General features: G+C 40.0%; 2 protein-coding genes across 2 annotated transcripts in view; one reads left to right on the forward strand and one right to left on the reverse strand.

Annotated features, from left to right (window-relative positions):
• coro7 (coronin 7) overlaps nucleotides 1-18,548 on the reverse strand; it is a 70,413-nt gene that overhangs the window by 30,904 nt on the left and 20,961 nt on the right. The gene's annotated exons all lie outside the window — the stretch shown is intronic.
• On the forward strand, nucleotides 538-16,927 carry vasnb (vasorin b). The gene is made up of 2 exons (XM_056408154.1): nucleotides 538-681; nucleotides 13,486-16,927. Exon 2 carries the CDS (start codon nucleotides 13,517-13,519, stop codon nucleotides 15,569-15,571), a length of 2,055 nt encoding a protein of 684 aa, XP_056264129.1. The 5' UTR covers nucleotides 538-681; nucleotides 13,486-13,516; the 3' UTR covers nucleotides 15,572-16,927.

The following is an 18,548-nucleotide window of genomic DNA, read 5'->3' on the forward strand; positions in this document are numbered from 1 at the left end:
CTTTTCTCCAAGTATCATATCACCTAACCACACATGTGTATTATGTATTCTAGTTTAAGAGATGCACTTGATGTGGTGGCAACACTTGCCCTGCCAGAGAGTCGGTATGCATAATAAGGAAGCCGCTCAACTGCCTGGCTTTTCCTGCACAGGAGCTGATTCAAATTCACATTTCAAAGAAGCAAGGTAGTTATTAAAGTGAGTACTCATTCAAGAGGAATGTAACAGTTTCTTTAATGAAACGAGCCAAATGTATTTCGCTGGAAACAGGTCGTGCAGGTAAGGCTTCAAGAGATAGCCAACGGGAAGGAGGAAGGAATGTCCGTCGCTCGAACTCGCCAGGCTGCAAGGTGAGTTGCTCGCTGCTCTCGGGTCTGTGCAGGAGTTGCCGCGCGCCTCGCCCCGCCCATCCCTCCAAACTCTCCTCTGCTCTCCAATAAAGCGCTTTTTGTCGAGGGAGTCAGCACTTGAGCGCATTCCTTGACGTGGACGTCGGCGGATCTCTCCGTGGATTTGATGAAGACCTTTCGTTGTAAGTTTACTACGTTCAGAGAAACTTTTTTTTGAGAGCGCGCGCACACGGAAACCTACGAGGTCTTGGAGTTATATCGGCGAACTGCTTCGCTTGGATAAAGACACACGCGCGACTGCGCTCACAACTTTACTTCTTCGAAGTTCAGGGTAAGAAGTTTCTTTGACTGATACAATAAGGACCGACATGTAGTGTGTTTGAGCTCTGACACTTGGAACAGGACCAAGACGTGCGTAAAGACGCGTTCACAGGGGTATGTTGACGAATGCAGTTCGGGTATGTACAAGTATGATCACCTTTCAAAACATCTACACAGATATACTGCGCCAACAGAATACAATCCGAACTATTTGTCAAGTTTATAAATATAAGTTACAAAAATAAGTTTTTAAATATAAGCCACCGCTGATCGGTGCTCATTTAAATAGCGTGTAAGTGCCCTGTGCGACAACTCCTTTTAGAAAAACTCATTAAAATAATCCAAAGACTCCCCGTCTGTCTGTTACACTTAAAAGTAACTGACAACTCTTATTAAAAACATGCTTGTAACGTGCGGTATGTTACTGTATTGTTCAGCAAATTCACATCGCATCCCTGTGAACTGTGCACACACAAACACCTATAGCTCTTTGTTGTAAGATCTTCACATCAACATGACCGCTCCAGTGACTTATTGGATGCAACAGGTTGGATCGCTGCCGCTTTATGACAATAAAACAGTATTTGGCAACGGAGGCGTGTGCGCGGAGCAGAGGGAGAAAACGGGACGGTAACGTGGCGGACTGGTGCGGGACCGCAGGACGCCGTGCAGCGGGAAGGAGCCGAGTGTCTAGACCGCGCCGAGCCCCGGTCACCGCAGGGGAAAAGCTGTTTTTGGACTTACGCGGGGGTTATGTGCCATAACAGAAAGTTCAATAGGACACATTTGCGGTGAATTGGTTCCGATACGCAGGGGTCAGATAATACAAAGGTTGGTGGCCAAGTTTCAGTCAGACGCGTGATTGGTGGCACCTTACAACATATAGGATACATATACATATAGGACATATCTATAAACCGCTGCTATACAGATCATCATTTATGTGTAATTATAATAAATACATATTTATCATTGTTAGCACTTGATTTTTAGCTGAGGGGAGATTGAAACTCTACAAATTAGAGACACATCCCTTTCCTTCAGCATGTGTGCAGCAGAGCAATGAGCGATGAGGTCAAATTCCTGAAAGATTAAATCTCCAAGTGACCCGCCACTCCACTCAATAAACTAACATCCAATGAAGTGGCATGACACAACACGTTTAGACCAATCGCTGTTCCAAAAAAGTCATAAAGAGTGCATGTGCATCCGTTTTCTCCTGATAATCTCATCACATCTTTCCAAATACAATGCCAATGTATTCTGTTATTCTCGGAGAAGGGTCTTTAAAAAGGGACACTCATATTCTTAGTTTTCCACTCCAAGCATGTACGTGTTTGTTCTTTGTTGCCGAGGAGAAAAAACAAAACAAAGCTCGAAGTCAGATTGCCATCTTTTACGCAGGCCCCCACAAACAGGCATGGCAAATTGCCTAATCTTTCCTGGGGGCTAAACAGGAAACTACTCCAATAGCCCCACTATTAACCCCTACACATGGTGTAGCACTTGCCATTATGCTATAGGAGAAGCTACTGTGTCATTGACAATATAATATTGGTAATTGGTTTGTATAAGGCTGCCAGACACAGCAGCGCAGCCACAGGAGGCCAATTATCCTTCACTAATGTGGAGAATTTTCAGGCTCCTACGATGCACAGATTGGAACAGTTACAGCTCAAGAAAGCGGTCGTTATATATACTGGGGCAAAGCTCACAGCAGACTGTTGTGTGTGTGTGTGTGTGTGTGTGTGTGTGTGTGTGTGTGTGTGTGTACAATCGCTTGTCGACACTGAGGAGATACATTATGTCGCGATATGAGGATAGATACACAAGAAGGATTAGATGAGGTTGGTTAAAGTTGACCTATGATGTAAGTCACAGCGTGCCAGAATATTAGTCACATAACACTTTTGCAATAAAGTGTTCGACTGTGCGTGCTGATGTGCATACGTGTCCCACTTAATACTCACTCAATACTTGGGGATTATCGCAGTCCCACAGGACATTTCATGCCCTTAAATGTCGGTTTGTGGACGGGAAGCATGACTAAGGCGAAGTAAACCTCTGTCCTCAAATCCAATGCAATTACACACAGGCCTGCTGTCACACCGCTGTGACAGGGATGTCGAAACAACACTATTCCTGGGATCTGGTTACCACCAGTGTCAGTCTGTATTTTCAGATATTATATTTTATTTTATTTAAAAAATCAAGGCTGACATTTCATTATCTGTGCCAAAGAGCTCGGTGAAAAGAGCACTGCTGTCTAAATCCTCTGCTGATGATGAATGACAGTTGTTTTTTCTTCTTTAGCTGTGTTGAGATCCTCTAGACATCTTACAGGAGCCTGTGATGTCAGTAAATCTTTACGCTGAAAGAAGAGGATTTCACATCGTGCCTCATATCGCCAGAGCTGCGTTTTACGCCTGAAGCATCTTACCCTCTGAAGCAGAGGGATTACAGGGTTAAAAGTCAGGTGCTGTGGCGGGGAGGCCTCGGGAAGGGAGGAGAGGAGGAAAATGGGGAGCTGGAGGTAGAGGAGGACCAGAGTGGGCCACTCACACAGCAGGCAGAGAGAGGGAAGTCGACAGACCAGAAAGCTGGAATATGTGGGTGTGTGTTTATTTTTCTCAAGGCCATGTGAAAGTGAGGGCTCATCACACAATTAACAAGGATTCTGTGGGAAGGGAGGAAGAGAGAGGGAGAGAGAAAGAATTAGATGTTCCTCCGTCAGAATTAAAGGCTCCGGCGTGCCCCTTGTCAGGTGCTGTGCAGCGGGGGGGGGGGGCGTTCCCTGGTTGACAAACGAGAGCCGCTCTTTCAAAGAGGCGTCTTAAATAAACCCCCCGGCTTCAAGGGCCTCAGCCTCACATCAATGCTGACCATGAGGTATGCGGAGGCAAACCCCAGCCTGTGCGCCTGCCAAGCTAAATTGAAGAAGAACTTGCCGATGCAGCCAAATGATGCGTTCGGATGAACCACTTCAAAACCTTGCACAAATATACACACACATGCGAAGGGATCTGAGGGCTTTGGAGTGGCCCAGCTTGAGCGTAAACCTCAAATAACTGCTGTCCTCAAAGACACACACATGCTCACGGTCGTTATCAGCCCGTCAATCTCCTAAAGATGAAACAAAGAAACTAGTCGCTAAAGCTTTACATGAAATGATATTTCCCCCCAGCATTTCACTGTTGTTGGAAAATCTGCAAAAGGCCCTAAAAACACCCACACATTCCTAAACCAACAACGGTGAAATATTGAGGGACAGGAGCAGAGAAGGAGGGAGGGAGAGAGAGAGAGGGAGAGGGGGGGGGGGAGAGGGGGAGGATGCTCATCCCAGAAAGCCACCGCAAATTGCTGCATTTCAGTGGGCCATAAAAAAAGAAGAGAAACAGCTCTTAATCTAAGGTTGTAATTACCTCTGGCCAGCACTGTAATTAGGAAATGAGCCTTGAACCAGATCTTGCTGGGCAAGAGCAAAGCAAGGAGACACACACACACACACACACACACACACACAGACAAACACAGACACACACAGACACACACACAGGGGAAAGACAGATGTCACTTTGAGAGGAAGGTCAAATATTTAACCGCTGAGATTAACATTAATGTTTTACTGAATATGGATTGAATGATAAGACTACAGAGTAAATATGCTATATCCGAGGTGTGTACCTGCAGGTCAGTGTGTGTCTACTCGCCACCGGGTCACACACTCTCATGTCGCACATCCAAGCTGGCACGTACGCGCAGAGCCGCTTTCTCGCATTACATCAGTCGACGTTGGAGTTTTCCCCTTTTGCTTAATGTCTATTCCCGTCGTAGCCGGGGACACAAATAGTGATGTTATCTGCTGCTGTCCGCACCTCGAGAGAGCGGGAGGCAGCCCGAGTGAGAAAAATCTGTGCATGTATACGTGCTAATGTGGACATCCGAATGCCACTGTGCATCAGCCCACATCTCAAATCACTCATCACGAAAATCAACCGCCAAGTGGTTGGGACAGGGCCTCAGGTCACAGCTTCTCACTAGTATACACATTCAACATAAGCAGCCTAAACCCCCTTTTCACCAAAAAATTTTTGGGGGGAAACTTCTTTCGAACCCCCGGGCTCAACTAAAATTTTTTTTTTTTTTAAAAAAAACGGGGAAAAAACCTTTGGGTATTTTTCCCCGGGGTTTGGGGGGGTAATTTTTTTTTGGGGGGGAACCTTTTAAATTTTTTTGGTTCTAAAAAGGGTTAAAAATTTAGTTAATTTTCAGAAAAATTTAATTAATTTAAATTTAATAAAAAAAAAAGGGTTCAAAGTTTTTGGGAAAGTTTTTGCCCAAAAGGGCCCCCTGGGCCGAAAGACTAAAAAGTTTCATTTTCAACTAGCCACCCAAAAAAAACCAACCCCAAAAAACCAAGTTTTTTTTTTTAAAAGTAAACCCAGGGAAAAAAAAAAATTTGAAAGTTTTTCCCCCAAAAAAATTTAACAATAAAGTTTTTTTTTAAACTTGGGGGAAAAAAATTTTTTAATTTTTTTTTTGGGAGGTTTTTAATTTTAACATTTTAAAAATAAAAAGGGTTCAAATTTTTCCCGAAAAAAGGCAAAGTTTTTTTTTCCCCTGAAAAAAAAGGCGGGGGTTTTTTTCCCCCAAAAACCCCTTTTTTCCCCCTTTTGGGGGTTTTTAAAAGGAAAAAAAGGGGAGGGGGTTTTTTTAACCCCGGGTTTTAATCATTTTTTCTTCCCCCCAATTTTTTTTTTAAAAAAAAAAAAAAAAAAATTTAGGAAAAAAGCCCCCCCAAAATTGGGTTTTCCAAAAATTTTTTTTGTTTCCCAAATTGGGCGAAACCCAAAGGTGAGGAAAACCAATAAAGGTAAAAGCACCTTTTTCCCCCTTTTTCCTTTTTTTTCCCCAAAATGGGGAAATAAAGTCCAAAAAAAACAAATTTAAAAATTTTTTTGGAAAAAGGGGTTTTTAAATTAAAATTTTTTTGGGTTTGTTTTTTGGGTCCCAAAAAAAATTTTTTTTTTTAAAATAAGGGTTTTTTTTTTTTAAAAAGCCTTTTTTATAAGAAAAAAGGGGGGGAAAAAGGTTTTTTAAAGGGGGAAAAATAAACCCCGGGAAAAAGGGGAAAAGGAAAAAACCTTTTTTTTTGGGGGGAATTTTTGAAAATGGTTTCTGTTTTTTATAAAAATTTTTGGGGGGGGCCCCCCCAACCCAAATTTTTTCCCAAACTTCCAAAGGAAAACCCCAGAAAAAAAGGAGCCTCCCCCCCTTTTAAAAAAAACAAAAAAGTTTTAAAAAAAAAAAAAAAAGGGAAAAAAAAAGGGGAAAAAAAAATTTATTTTTTTTTTTTGAAATATTTTTCCAAAATTTAAATTTTTTTTTTTTTAATTTTTGGAATTTTTTTAAAAAAATATAATTTAAATAAAATTTTTTAAAATGGGGTTTTTTTTTTTCCCTTTTTTTGAAAAAAGAAATTTTTTCAAACCTTTTGGGGCAAAACCCGGGAAATCAAGGAAAATAAAAAAAAAAAATCCTTTAGGGTTTTTTTTTAAAAAAAACCCCTTTAGGCATTTTTCTTAAATTTTGGGGGTTTTTTTTTCCAAAAAAGGGCCCTTTGGGGAAACCCTATTTTTCCTTTTCCCCTGACAAAATAAAAACCCCCCAAAAATTTTTCCCTATTGCCCTTTTTTCGGGTTTAAAATGAAAAATAAAAGGAGGGCTTTTGGTCCTTTTGGGCCCTTGTTTCTTTAAAATTTTTTTCTTTTTTTGGGAAATTCCCCGGGTTTCCCTTTGAATTTTTGGTGTTCTCCCCCCCAAAAGGTTTTTTTAAAAAAACCCGGTTTTTTAATTTTTTTTTTTTTTCTTTTTCAAATTTAAATTTTTCCAAAAGTAAAAAATGAGTAAAACTAAGAAAATTTTTTCCTTTTCCCTTTCCCCTTTTTCAACCCCAAATCCCCCCCCAAAAAGCTTTTAAGAATTTAAAAGGGGAAAACCAATTAACAAAATTTTTTAAAAATCCCCAAGTTAAATTTCCTGTCTGGAAAAGAAAAATTCCCCGGGAAAACCCCCAAACAAAAACTCCTTTTGATTTTAAGTTTTTTTGGGGGATTTAAAATTTGGGAAAGGGAAAAAAAAAAAGGGGGGTAAACCAAAAAATTTTGAAAAAATTTTTTTAAAACTTTTTTTTTTTAAAAAAATTTTAAATTTTTAAAAAATTTTCTTTAAAAAACCCCCCTTTTTAAAAACCCTTTTGGGGAAAGGTAAAAAAAAAGTTTTAAAAATAAAAAAAAAAACCCCAAAGAAAAGTTTTTTTTTTAAAACCCAATATTTGAAAAATTTTTTTAAATAAAATTTTTTAAAAAGAAAAAGGATTTTCCCCAAACCTTATTTTTTTTTGGGCCTTTGGGGGGCCCCCCCTTTAAATTATTTCTTTTCCTTGGGAAAATTTAAGAACATGAAAAAAATTTCCCCAAAAATTTTCCCCTGGAAGGGGCCCGTTTCCCTAAATTAATCCCCCATTTTTAAAACTTTTAAACAAAAAGAAAAATTTTGTTTTTTTTTGGCCCAAAATTTGACCCTTTTGGGGTTTTAAAAAATTTGCCCCTAAATTTAATTTTTTTTTTTTCCCCATTTTTTTGTTTTTCCCAAAAGCCGGGGTTTTTTTTTTGGGGAAAAATTTAAAAGGGTTTGGGGGAAAAATTTTCCCAAAATTTGGGTTTAAATTTTTTCCCATCTAAAGGAAAAAGGGAAAATTTTTTGCAAATTTTAATTTAAAAGAAAATTTTAAAAGGATTAAAAGCAAAAACAGAGAAAAATTTGGGAAAAACAAGGGAAACCCCCCATTTTGTTTTGGGTTTTGGGTTTTTTGGGGGTGTTTTTTTTTTTCGGGGGGAAAATTTTTACCCCTCCCGGGTGTAAACCTGGAAAACCCAAAGTGGGGGTAAATGGGGGAAAAAAAAAAAAAAAATTTTAGGGTTTTTTGGATTAAACCCGGGGAAAAGGGGTTTTTTGGGAAAATGCAAAATTTTAAAAACCCCTTTAAGGTTTAAAAATTTTTTTGCCCCCCCTTTAACCCCAAACCCCTTTTTAAAAGGGAAAATTAAGAAAAAGTAAAATGGGGCCCCAAACTTTTTCCCAAAAATTTGGGTTTTCCCGGTCAAAAAGGGAATTTTTTTTAATTCAATTTTCCTTTTTCCCCTTTTTTTAAGGAAATAAACTAAACCAAACTATTTAAAAATTTTTAAGATTATTTTTTTAAATTTTTGGGCCAAAGGGCCGGGGGTTTGTCTTTTAGTCTTTCTTTTGGGAAAAATTTTTTTTTTTTAAAAACCTTTTGGGAAGAAAGCTTTTTGGGGTTTTTTTTTAAAATTTTTTTAAATCGTTTTTAGAGGAAACCAAAAAAAGGAAAAAGGCCCAAAAAAAAAGGTAAAAAAAGGGCTAAAAATTTTTAAAAGGCTAAAATTTCCCTAAGGAAAAAAAATATTTTCCGGGGGGGGGAAAATTCCCTTGGGGGTTTCGGAAAATGGGAGAAAAGAAGGGGGAAAATCGGTTTTCATTTGTTGCCCCCCTTTTTTAAATTATTTTTTTTTGGGGGTTTTTTTGTTTTTGGGGAAAAAAAAAAACCCCTTCTTTTTCAAAAAAAATTTTTAAAAATTGGGGAACCAAAAATTTTAAATTAAAAGAGAAAAAAATTTTTTTACAGGGGGAAAGGGGCCTTTTGGCAAAATTCAAGGGTAAAAAATGGGTTTTATTTTAAAATTTCATAAAAACTAAAATTTTCCCAATTAAGTTAAGATTAAAAGGGAAAGGCCTTTAAAAAGGCCCTTTTTCAACCTTTAAAATTTCTTTTTAAAAAACATTTTTTACATTTTCTTTTTTTAAAAAAAAAAACGGGGAAAAATTAAAAAAAAAATTTTTAAAAATTTCCTTTTTTTTCTTTTTCATTTTTTTGGGACAATTTAAAGTTTCCCCAAAATTTTTAGAAAAAAAAAACCGGGGAAAACCCAAAATTTAAATAGGGGAAACCCAGGAAAGGGGGCCCCAAATTTCCCCTAAGGAAAGGGGTTACAAAAAATGGGTTTTTGGGGGGGGGGGCCCCAAAACCAAATTTTCCGTTTGTTTTTAAAGTAAAATTTTTGGGGGGGGGGGTTTTTTTTTGGGGGGGTTTTATTTTGGTTTTAAAAATGTTTTTTAAAATTTTAAAAAAAAAACATAAATAAAACTTCAAAAAATTTCAAAAGAATTTTTAGGAAAAACCTTAAAAATAATCAAAAAAATGAAAAAAATTTGTTTGGGTGTTTTAAAGTAATGGGGGGGTTTTTTTGCAAACCGGGAAAAATGGGTGTTAAAATTAATTTGGGCCAATTCGGTTAAAGAATAAAATATTTTATTTTAAAAGAAAATTCCCCTTTCTTAAATTAACATATTTTAATTTTTTTAAATTTGGGTTTTTTTGGTTTGGAAAATTTAAAAACTTTTTTTTTTAAAACCCCCCGAAAACCCAATTTTAAATTTTGTTACAAAACGGGGCCCAAAAAAATTTATGGCGAAAATTTTGGGGGGGGGCCCCAAAACCCTTCCCCGGTTTGGGAAAAAAAGGGACCCTCCCCAAAAATGCAAAATTTTCCCCAAAAACCTTTTGTTTCCCAACCTAAAAACCGGGGGTTTTTTAAAATTGAAAAAATGGTTTGCTAAACCTCTTTGGGGGGAAAAACTTCCCAAAGGGGGAAAAAATTTATCAAAGCCCAAAAAACCCCAAAGGGGGGAAAATTAAATTTTTAATAAACCTTTTTAAAGGGTGAAAAAAAGGGGTTTTGGTTTAAAGAAAAATTTTTGGGTTTTGGTTCCAACACTTTAGGGCCAATTTTTCCTTTTCCCTTTTGGTGAAACTTTTTCCCAAATTTTTAAAATTTTTTTTTCCAAAAAAAATTTTTTTTTCCCTTTTATTTTTTTTCAGGAAAAATTTTGGTTTTTTTTCCCTTTAAAGGGTTTTTAAAACAAAACGCCCAAAAAACTTCAAAATTTTGAAAAAAAAAATTTTCCCATTTGGGGCCCTAATTGAAAACTTTTTTTAAAATTTTTCCCTAAATTAAATCAAAATGGGGAAAAACAAAAACTTTAAAAGGAAAATTTAAAAATTTAAAAAGAAGGTTGTTTAAACTTTTTTAAAATTTAAACCAAAATTTGGGGTTTTTATTTTAAAGTGATTTTTGGGGGGGGGGCCAGCCGGGTTTTGGGGGTTTTTCATTTGATTCCCGGGAAAAAAACCCCCCCCAAAATTTAAAGATCCGGGGTAAAAGGGGCTTTTTTAAAAAGGCAAAAACCAAAGAAAAAAAAAAAGGAAAAATGTTTCCCAAAAACCCCAAAAACAGTTTTTTTAAAAAAAACCCCCAAAAAATTTCCCAAAAATTTTACCCCTTCCCCCGGGGGCCCCAGCTGGGGTTTGGGGGTAGGAAAGGGGGAAAAAAACATTTTTCCCCAAAAAGTTTACAAAACGGGGCAGTGGAGGGAGCAAAACCGGAGCTTTCCCCAAAAGAATTTTTTAAAAAGGGGAAATAAAGAAAAAAAGGGCCCCAAAAGGGAAAAGAAAAGGAATTTTGAAAAAAATTAAAGGGGGAAAAAAGGGGGGGCAAAAAACAAAGGGGTTTGAAAACCCCCCCTTTTTAAAAAAAAAAAAAAAGGGAGGGGAAGGGAAACAAAGCCCCCGGGGGGTCAAAAGAGAAAAAAAACAAATCGGGACCCCCCCAAAAAAAAACCCCTTTTCCCAAAGGTTTTTTGGGGGGGCCCCCGGGGGGCAGGGGGGGTTTTTGGGAAACCTTTTTTTTCCCCCCCTCTTTTTTGCATTTTCCCCGACCCCCCCCCCCCCGCCCGCCCATTTTCCATCCAACCCCAGAAAAAGAGGGGAAAGGGTTTTTAAAAAAAGGGGGGGGGGGGGGGCTGGGGAAAAAAAAGGAAAAAACCCCCCAAAGGCAAAGGGGCCCCCGGGGGATCTAGTGGTGTGGCCGGGGGGGCCAAACCCAAAATTTGGGGAAAAGCATTTTAAAAAGGGGCCCGTAAAAAACCCAACCCCAAAAAAGGAAAACAAAAATTAAAAAAGGGAAATTTTCCCAACCCAATAAAGGGCCAAAACGGGTTTTTTCCCGGGGGGAAAAAGGGGTCCGGGGTTTTTTTAAGGAAAACTAAACCCCAAAAAAAAAAAAAGGTGAAAATGGGGGGGTTTAAAATTTTGGGGAAAAAAAGCACCCCAAAGAAGAAAAAGGGGGGGGGGAAAAAAAAAAATTTTGGGGAAAAAGGAAATTTCAAAAGATTTCTTGGGGCCCCCCAAAGGAAAAACCCGGGGCCCCTTTTGGGGGCCCCCTTTTTTCCCCAAATTTTCCCCCCCCCAACAGGGGAAAAGGGGGGAAAAACCCCGGGCTTTTGGGCAGGCAAAAAATTAAGGGAAAAAAATTTAAAACGGGTCTAAAGCCCCGGAAAAAAAAATTTTATAAGGGAAACGGGGGAAAAAAGGGAGGCCAAAAAAGGTAAAGGCCCCCCAAAAGGGGGCCAAATTTTTCCCCCAAGACCCCAAAAACCCAAAAAAAACCCACGGGAAAAAATGGCCTTTCCCCGCCAAAAGGGGGAAGTAAAAAATCCCCAAAAAAACGGGGAAATTTTTTTGCACAAAAAAGGGGTTTTTTTAAAAAATAAAATGAAAAGCCCCTTGAAACCCCGGATCCCAAGAAAAAAACGTAACCCAAGTTTTCCCTTTTGGCCCCGGAAAACCCAAGTTCCAAAATTGGGGGTCCCCCTTTTCCCAGGTTGGTTTTGGAAACGTTTTAAAGGGTTTACAAAGAGTTGTTTTTACCCAAATCAAACTTCCACCAGGGCAATAAAGGCCCGTAAAAAGGGGAAAAAACCCACCAAGGGGGGAAAAAGGCCCCTTTTACAGGCCTTTTTTCTTTGGCTTTTTCCCCTACTTTGGTTTTGAAAATAAAAAAAAAAAGGGCGGTAAAAAACCCCCCAAGGAAAAAAAAGACAGTAAAAACCCCCGGTTGCCAAATTTTCCCCCTTTCCCAAAAAAAAAGGGGGAAAAAGGGGAATTTTTAAAGGGTTTTTTAAATTTTTAAAAAGGGATACCTTTCAAAACGAGGCAAATGAAGGAAAGAAAAACCCTTTTAACCTTTTTAAAAAAAAAATTTGGGCGGTGGGAAAAAAGGAAAGGAAATGGAGACCCCCCAGGGCCATTTAACCGGAAGGGAAAAGGGGGTTTTTGGGTGGGGGGTTTTTGGGATTAAACCCTTAAACCAAAAACTATTTAAATTGTTTTTTTTGGGTTTTTAAAAAGGAAAAATCCCTTGGGAAACAAACAAATTTTTTTTTTTTCCCCCCCCCAAAAAAAAAACTTTATTGAGTGCTATTTGGGAAGAAAATCAAAAAAACAAGGGGCCCCTCCCCAAATCTTAAAAACCCTTTTGTTCTTTTGTTTTAGAAAATGGGGGCCATCCCCCCACACCCCCCAATTTAGACCCCTGGGGCCTTTGTTTCATAGGCTATGAAGTCCGTCATAAACATAGGGAGAACGGTTCACTGTGCCCCCACTACAACCACAGTGTGTGCAGTAAAGTAAATAGCAGTGGGTGGGCGGCTTACAAATATATATTCTTTCTATTTAACACAAACACATATTGTTATTGTTACAGCCACACATGCATATATATTTTATATATATATGTATACACTACCGTTCAAAAGTTTGGAGTCACTTAGAAATTTCTTTATTTTTCAAAGAAAAGCACTGTTTTTTCAATAAAGATAACATTAATCAAAAATACACACATTGTTAATGTGGTAAATGACTATTCTAGGTGGAAGTGTCTGGTTTCTAATGAAATATCTCCATAGGTGTATAGAGGCCCATTTCCATCAACTATCACTCCAGTGTTCTAATGGTACTTTGTGTTTGCTAATCGCCTTAGAAGACTAATATCTGATTAGAAAACCCTTGTGCAATTATGTTAGCACAGCTGAAAACAGTTATGCTGGTGATATAAGCTATACAACTGGCCTTCCTTTGAGCTTGAAGTTTGAAGAACAAAATTAATACTTCAAATATTAATCATTATTTCTAACCTTGTCAATGTCTTGACTATATTTTCTATTCAATTTTCAATTCATTTGATAAATAAAAGTGAGTTTTCATGGAAGACACGAAATTGTCTGGATGACCCCAAACTTTTGAACGGTAGTGTATATGTATATATATGTATGCATGTGTGGCTGTGGTCCATACATATCAATTCATAGAATCATTAGAAAAAATAATTTTGTCATGCTGCAAAATGATCTATTACACAGATTATTCCAGGAAGAATCTGGCACTCCTTTTACCAGAAAAGCGTGGCAAGACGCCACTATGTTAACGTTTCACAGAGTTTCGCAGGAAACTCCCTCTGAAGCTGATGTCACGGCTATAGCTCTATTGTTTGAGAAACCTTGTGACAAAGACTGACTTTGATCACTGGCTAAGCATAGTTAAACCTTTGATAGTAATCTCACTCTTTGAAACACAATAAAAAGCCTTACAGTGCATCAATAGCAGACCTATGCTGGTTTTAGAAACTATATACTATCGGGAGAAGATTTGGATTGTTCAAGAAATTCAACATTATGCTGCATCTGTTCCTCATTTCTTGGTGGTTCAGCTGGTGCTCCTAAACTCAAACGTGCCCATACAACTTTCGTATCCTGTTTTCAATTTGTCAGCATTTACTATATATGTCTCTGGATGATTATACAGGTAATTGACATATTATGTGTTCTTTTGTTCTAGGCTGAGCCTGGAAAGAGAAAGCATCTGCACCATGAAGGTCCTTCTCACTCCACTGATGCCCTTTCTGCTCTTCCTCATCCTTCCTGATGGCACCCGGTCCAGTGACTGCCCAGAGGACTGCTCCTGTTCCACGCCAGACTCCATCTTGTGTTTCCAGAGACGCTCCTCTACTATTCCCAAGGGAGTCCCCCCATCCACAAAAAGCCTATATCTCTTCGCCAACGGCATTGAGGGATTGACAACTGAGGACTTTGATAGCATGGAAAACCTGGAGATGCTGGACCTCAGTCAAAACAAATTGACTGAACTTACTGATAGGGTGTTTGAACCTTTGACCTCTTTGAGAAACCTGGACTTGTCATCCAACCAGATCACTGACATTTCAGAGGAATGCTTCCAGGGTATGGCACTGCTTGAGCGCCTTTATTTGTACAGTAATCATATCGAGACCATCCACCCTGCTGCCTTTAATGGCTTGGAGCACCTGCTGGAACTCAAACTGCAGGGCAATCAGCTGACGTCCCTGCCTGCTCTCTCAATGGCACGACTACTGCTGCTGGATCTTCGTTTCAATGTCTTCCCCACCTTGGGTCCTTCAGATCTCCACACCCCAAACCTTGAGTCGCTCAAATTGGGCGGTGTGGGACTCATCAGCCTGAATAAGGAGCTCATAAGTAGTCTAAAGAACCTCCACGAGCTGGACATTTCAGGAAACCTACTCGAGTCCTTCCCCTCAGCACTAAAAGAGACCCATGGTCTGATTCACCTCAGCCTGGCTGGGAACCCAATGGGCCCTCTTAAGGTTCAGGACATGGAGAACCTTGGGGAGCTGCAGGAGTTGGACATTAGCAGCCTAAGTTTGCAGGGCCTTCCTGAAGAGTTCACCCAACTCTTACCCCACCTCAGAAAGCTAACAGTTGCAGAAAACCCCTTCAACTGTCTCTGTACCTTAGCATGGTTTCCAAGATGGCTAAGAGCCCAGAGCATCACCCTGGAGAGAACAGAGGAGACCCGCTGCCATTTCCCACCAATCAATGCTGGAAAGGTATTGGAGAGGCTGGAGCACAGGGATTTTGGCTGTCCTACTACAACTACAGTCACAACTAGTACTGTCAAAACTACCACTACCCTGCCTGTTCCTGTCACTACCTTCCGGAGTACAACTAGAGCTATTCTAGTTCCCAGGGCCAGTGACAACCCAACAATCAAAGATGACTCTCCCCTGCCCCCTGTTCCTGCCTCTCCCAGTAGCAGCAATATGGACCCAGGTGAGGAGCAGCATTTCTGTCCCCCTCACACCTGTCTAAATGGGGGTACTTGTCAGTTGGACCAGCACGGTCAAGTAGTATGTACCTGTCCACATGGCACCTCTGGCATGTATTGTGAAGTCCAAAACCATCACCCACCTTCACCACCTGAAGCTGACATCCCATGGGCAACTGTCAGCGTAGATGCACCAGACATCAGCTCACATCAAGCGACCACAACTTCAATCCTGCTGGACCTCCACCGCTACATTGAAATGCGGCCTTACATCCGTGGAATTCGCTTAACCTATCGTAATCTCTCTGGGCCAGACCGCAGGCCGATTCAACTCAGCCTACCAGCATCATTCCCAGAGTATATACTCAGAGGCCTGCAGCCCAACTCCACTTACAGAGTGTGTGCCAGTCCACTAGGTGCCCCTAGTGGCGCAGACAGTGTCTGCACTGAAGCCCATACAGTTGCGGAAAGTGTCAGCAACCGTCGTCAACAGATTGACGACCAGAGGCTAACAACTGTGCTGGTGCCTGCAATTGCCATCTTGCTACTGCTTGTGCTAATAGCAACAGCAGTGGGAGTGATATGCTATCTTCGCAGGAAAAAGGCCAAGGGCCACCTGGACCTAGAGTGTGAGCCCTCCCAGCTAGAGTTGGATGGAGTGAAGGCTGGCATGGACAACGGGGCACTGCCTCAGAAACAGCCCCAACTTATGATCCCTGAACCTGCTGTTCAGAATGACAATCTGGAATATGAGGAGTTGCTACTACAGGATCACTGTACATCAAATAACAATATGACTTCACACAAGCCCTCCTACTTTTGACAACTGACTGACTCATCAGGCCTAAACGAGGCTCTGTTTTCCCCACCGGGGAAATACCGAGAGCAGTAAATGGAGTCGTGAAAGTGGAGGACAAAGTATCAACTAGCCAAACAGCAAAGGAGAAACTGAACATATATTTAACTTAATGCTCTCCGGTTGTCTTAAGTAGACTTTAAACATGTTCAAAAACATTGGTTTGGACTTTAAAAACCATTGAAAGTGCCTCTACTCTATTTACATCCATTCTGCTTCACTATTCCCTTACTCACATTGCTGGAAAGGCCACCTCTTAGTTCCCATGCGGTGGTGCTGGGACTGATGGTGTGCTGGGATTGGCTGAAACCTAGGGTTAAGAAATGGCAACCTCGAGCCCTTCATTATCTGTTCAGAAAGAAGAGTGGACTGAAACGGGGTTGTGCTGCCTTTTCCCCATCACGACAGCCCAACTAAAGACAGCAATTGTTTTTGCTGCATGTTGTAACACCTTATTACCACCGCAAAGGGATCAGTGCTCGCTGTGAATGACTTGTAAGACACCAAATGAAGATATAAAGAGAAAATAGCAGACGCTTGTATTCTTTATTTGGCTTTAAAACTCTTTTTGTTTTTGTATGTATGTTTTTTATATCCGTCTTTTCATGTTAAATGTTATTGCGTAACAGCCTTCTATAGTCTTTACCTCGCTCCCCCACACACACACACACACACACTTCTTGTGACTAACAGACAAAACAGCAGATTAAAATCTTTGAAGATTAAAACTCATTTGGTACCAGCAAAGTCAATCAAAGGCTTTACCCCCAGAATGTCAGACAGTCTAAGTAGATGTGAGCCTGGACAGAATCAAGACTAAATCCCCCTTCTCGGCTCTGAAGCCCTCAGTCTGCTTTGCCACCACAAAGGTTGAAGGTAAGCAGGATTACACAAGGTACACAGGGCAGCAGTCGAATGAACCCCCTGTTTCAGTGCTGCACTAAATTGCATCCAGTTTGTAGCCTCAATTACAGTAAGCACTCAAATGACTACACAGCTAAAAAACTTTAGAGACTTTATTTATTATTTATATTTGCCGCAAGGGAAACAGTTTTATCCTCAAACTACAATTCATGTATATCATGCTACTTCGCCTGGTGGTTGTGTGTTGCGTTTCCCTTGAGTAAAAATAGCCTGCTCGGCGTTTCTCCTTGGCTAGGAGGGTCACCGTTTGCTCACTTACACCTAACAAGACAATGTCCATAAAACAGACTTTTTTATACTGTTATTTAGAGGACAATGAGAAAACTGTGAGATCTACAGAAGGTTATTATAAGGTGCTGAGATCCAAATCTGTGAATAAAGGGCAAAGAAGGATTCAAAGTAACCGTGTGTGTGTGTGTATGTGTGTGTGTGTAGATCTGTCAACTTCAGTGATACTGCAAGTACGTGTTCTGTCTTGTGCAAAGAACTGCAGACATCAAGTTGGTATCAGTTGCCGTCACTATCTGCCCGCATGTCACGCAGTACTTTAAGCACCGAGCAACTCTACCAACAGGCAAACACACCAAAGACACATCTGTGAATGTCCGTAAAGTTACTTACCTTCAGTATTCCCAGAGCACAATTAACAGTTCCCTGCTAACATGTCTTTATAACCCACACAAACAAATGCAACTGGAATAATTGTTTGTCAAATAGAATACATTGAAGATAACCACAATTATTTTTGATGCGATTGATAATTTTTCCCTGTTTATTTTGGGAAGCTCTTTTTTGTCGTTTATTCGTTTTTAATTTTGTGAACTTATTTGTACAAGTGGAAAGAGTGATATTATCATTAAATGAATATCCGAAAAATAAAACGTGTCAAGTCGTCTTTTTTTGTAGTTTCCACCTTTTGCTTGTAAGAGGATTTACAGGCAAGAGGGAGGGATTATGTTTGTCCTTAACTTCCCTTTCCTGTTAAGCCATCACTCAGCGGTGCGACAGGAGAGATCACAGGAGGGGGAGTCCAAGAAAGAGAAAAAGAAGGGAACAAAGGTACAAGTGTAGGTGTAATTATCCTGGATCCCAGCAACACATAAGTCAGTTTGTGCGTGTCTGTGTGTACACGGCATTGTGTATTGTGCTTCATACATTTCAATAGTGGTAGCAGTTTATTTAGTAAAATATGTTCCTATTCAGAGTACAATAGGCTTAGGGTACAGCTACCTTGTGATTGACAGGTTGATACCACTGGAAGTTTTCCTTGTGTCGCTCCTGAATGCTAAAAATCAAGATGGCTACCGCCAAAGTGTCGACTTCGAAGCGGGTGATGTCACAGTCAACTTCTTTAATCCAGTCTATGTATGCACAGCATCACAATTTAGCATGTTGATGTTCGCTAATTAGCAGTAAACACAAAGTACAGCTGAAGCTGATGATAATGTCATCATTAATGTTATTTGGTCATAAATTAAAGAGCATGGGTAAATATGGTTAAAATCATCTACCGCCAATTTCCCAGGTGAAATGGTGAATAATGAATGTGTGTTCTAGTGTTCTATAAAAGTGCACCACCACCCCACATGTATTTGTTTTACAAGACTGTTTAATGTGTGTGTGAGTGTGAATGTGTGTGTGTGTGTGTGTGTGTGTGTGCGCTTTCAATGGACAAAAGGTCTTGGAATTCTTCCATACACGCAGTGAGCCGGAGGCAAAATGGAAATAAAGATTATGATTGAAAACACTCTTGTTAAGTTGTAATTGTATTTAACCATTGTAAATGACTCACTGGTCTACGCCTAATGAGTGAGCATTGTTTCTGAACCCACACAATAAACAGGCTAACCACCCATGCATTTTATAAGAAGGATGCTGGTAGGGGATTGATGCAGAATACACACACCCACACTCACACCTACAAACAAACGCTTACATGCACTGGCAACGTCCCATGCTAACAACACAGACGCATAAAACGGCGCCACTCCTGTCATGGGGGCCATATGATATCAATTTG

Source organism: Pseudoliparis swirei, chromosome 23 (assembly GCF_029220125.1).
Source record: "Pseudoliparis swirei isolate HS2019 ecotype Mariana Trench chromosome 23, NWPU_hadal_v1, whole genome shotgun sequence".
Lineage (NCBI taxonomy): Eukaryota > Metazoa > Chordata > Actinopteri > Perciformes > Liparidae > Pseudoliparis > Pseudoliparis swirei.

Bases quoted from the DNA above. Each gene is read 5' to 3' on its own strand.
- vasnb (XM_056408154.1), top strand. From the start codon at position 13,517: ATGAAGGTCCTTCTCACTCCACTGATGCCCTTTCTGCTCTTCCTCATC.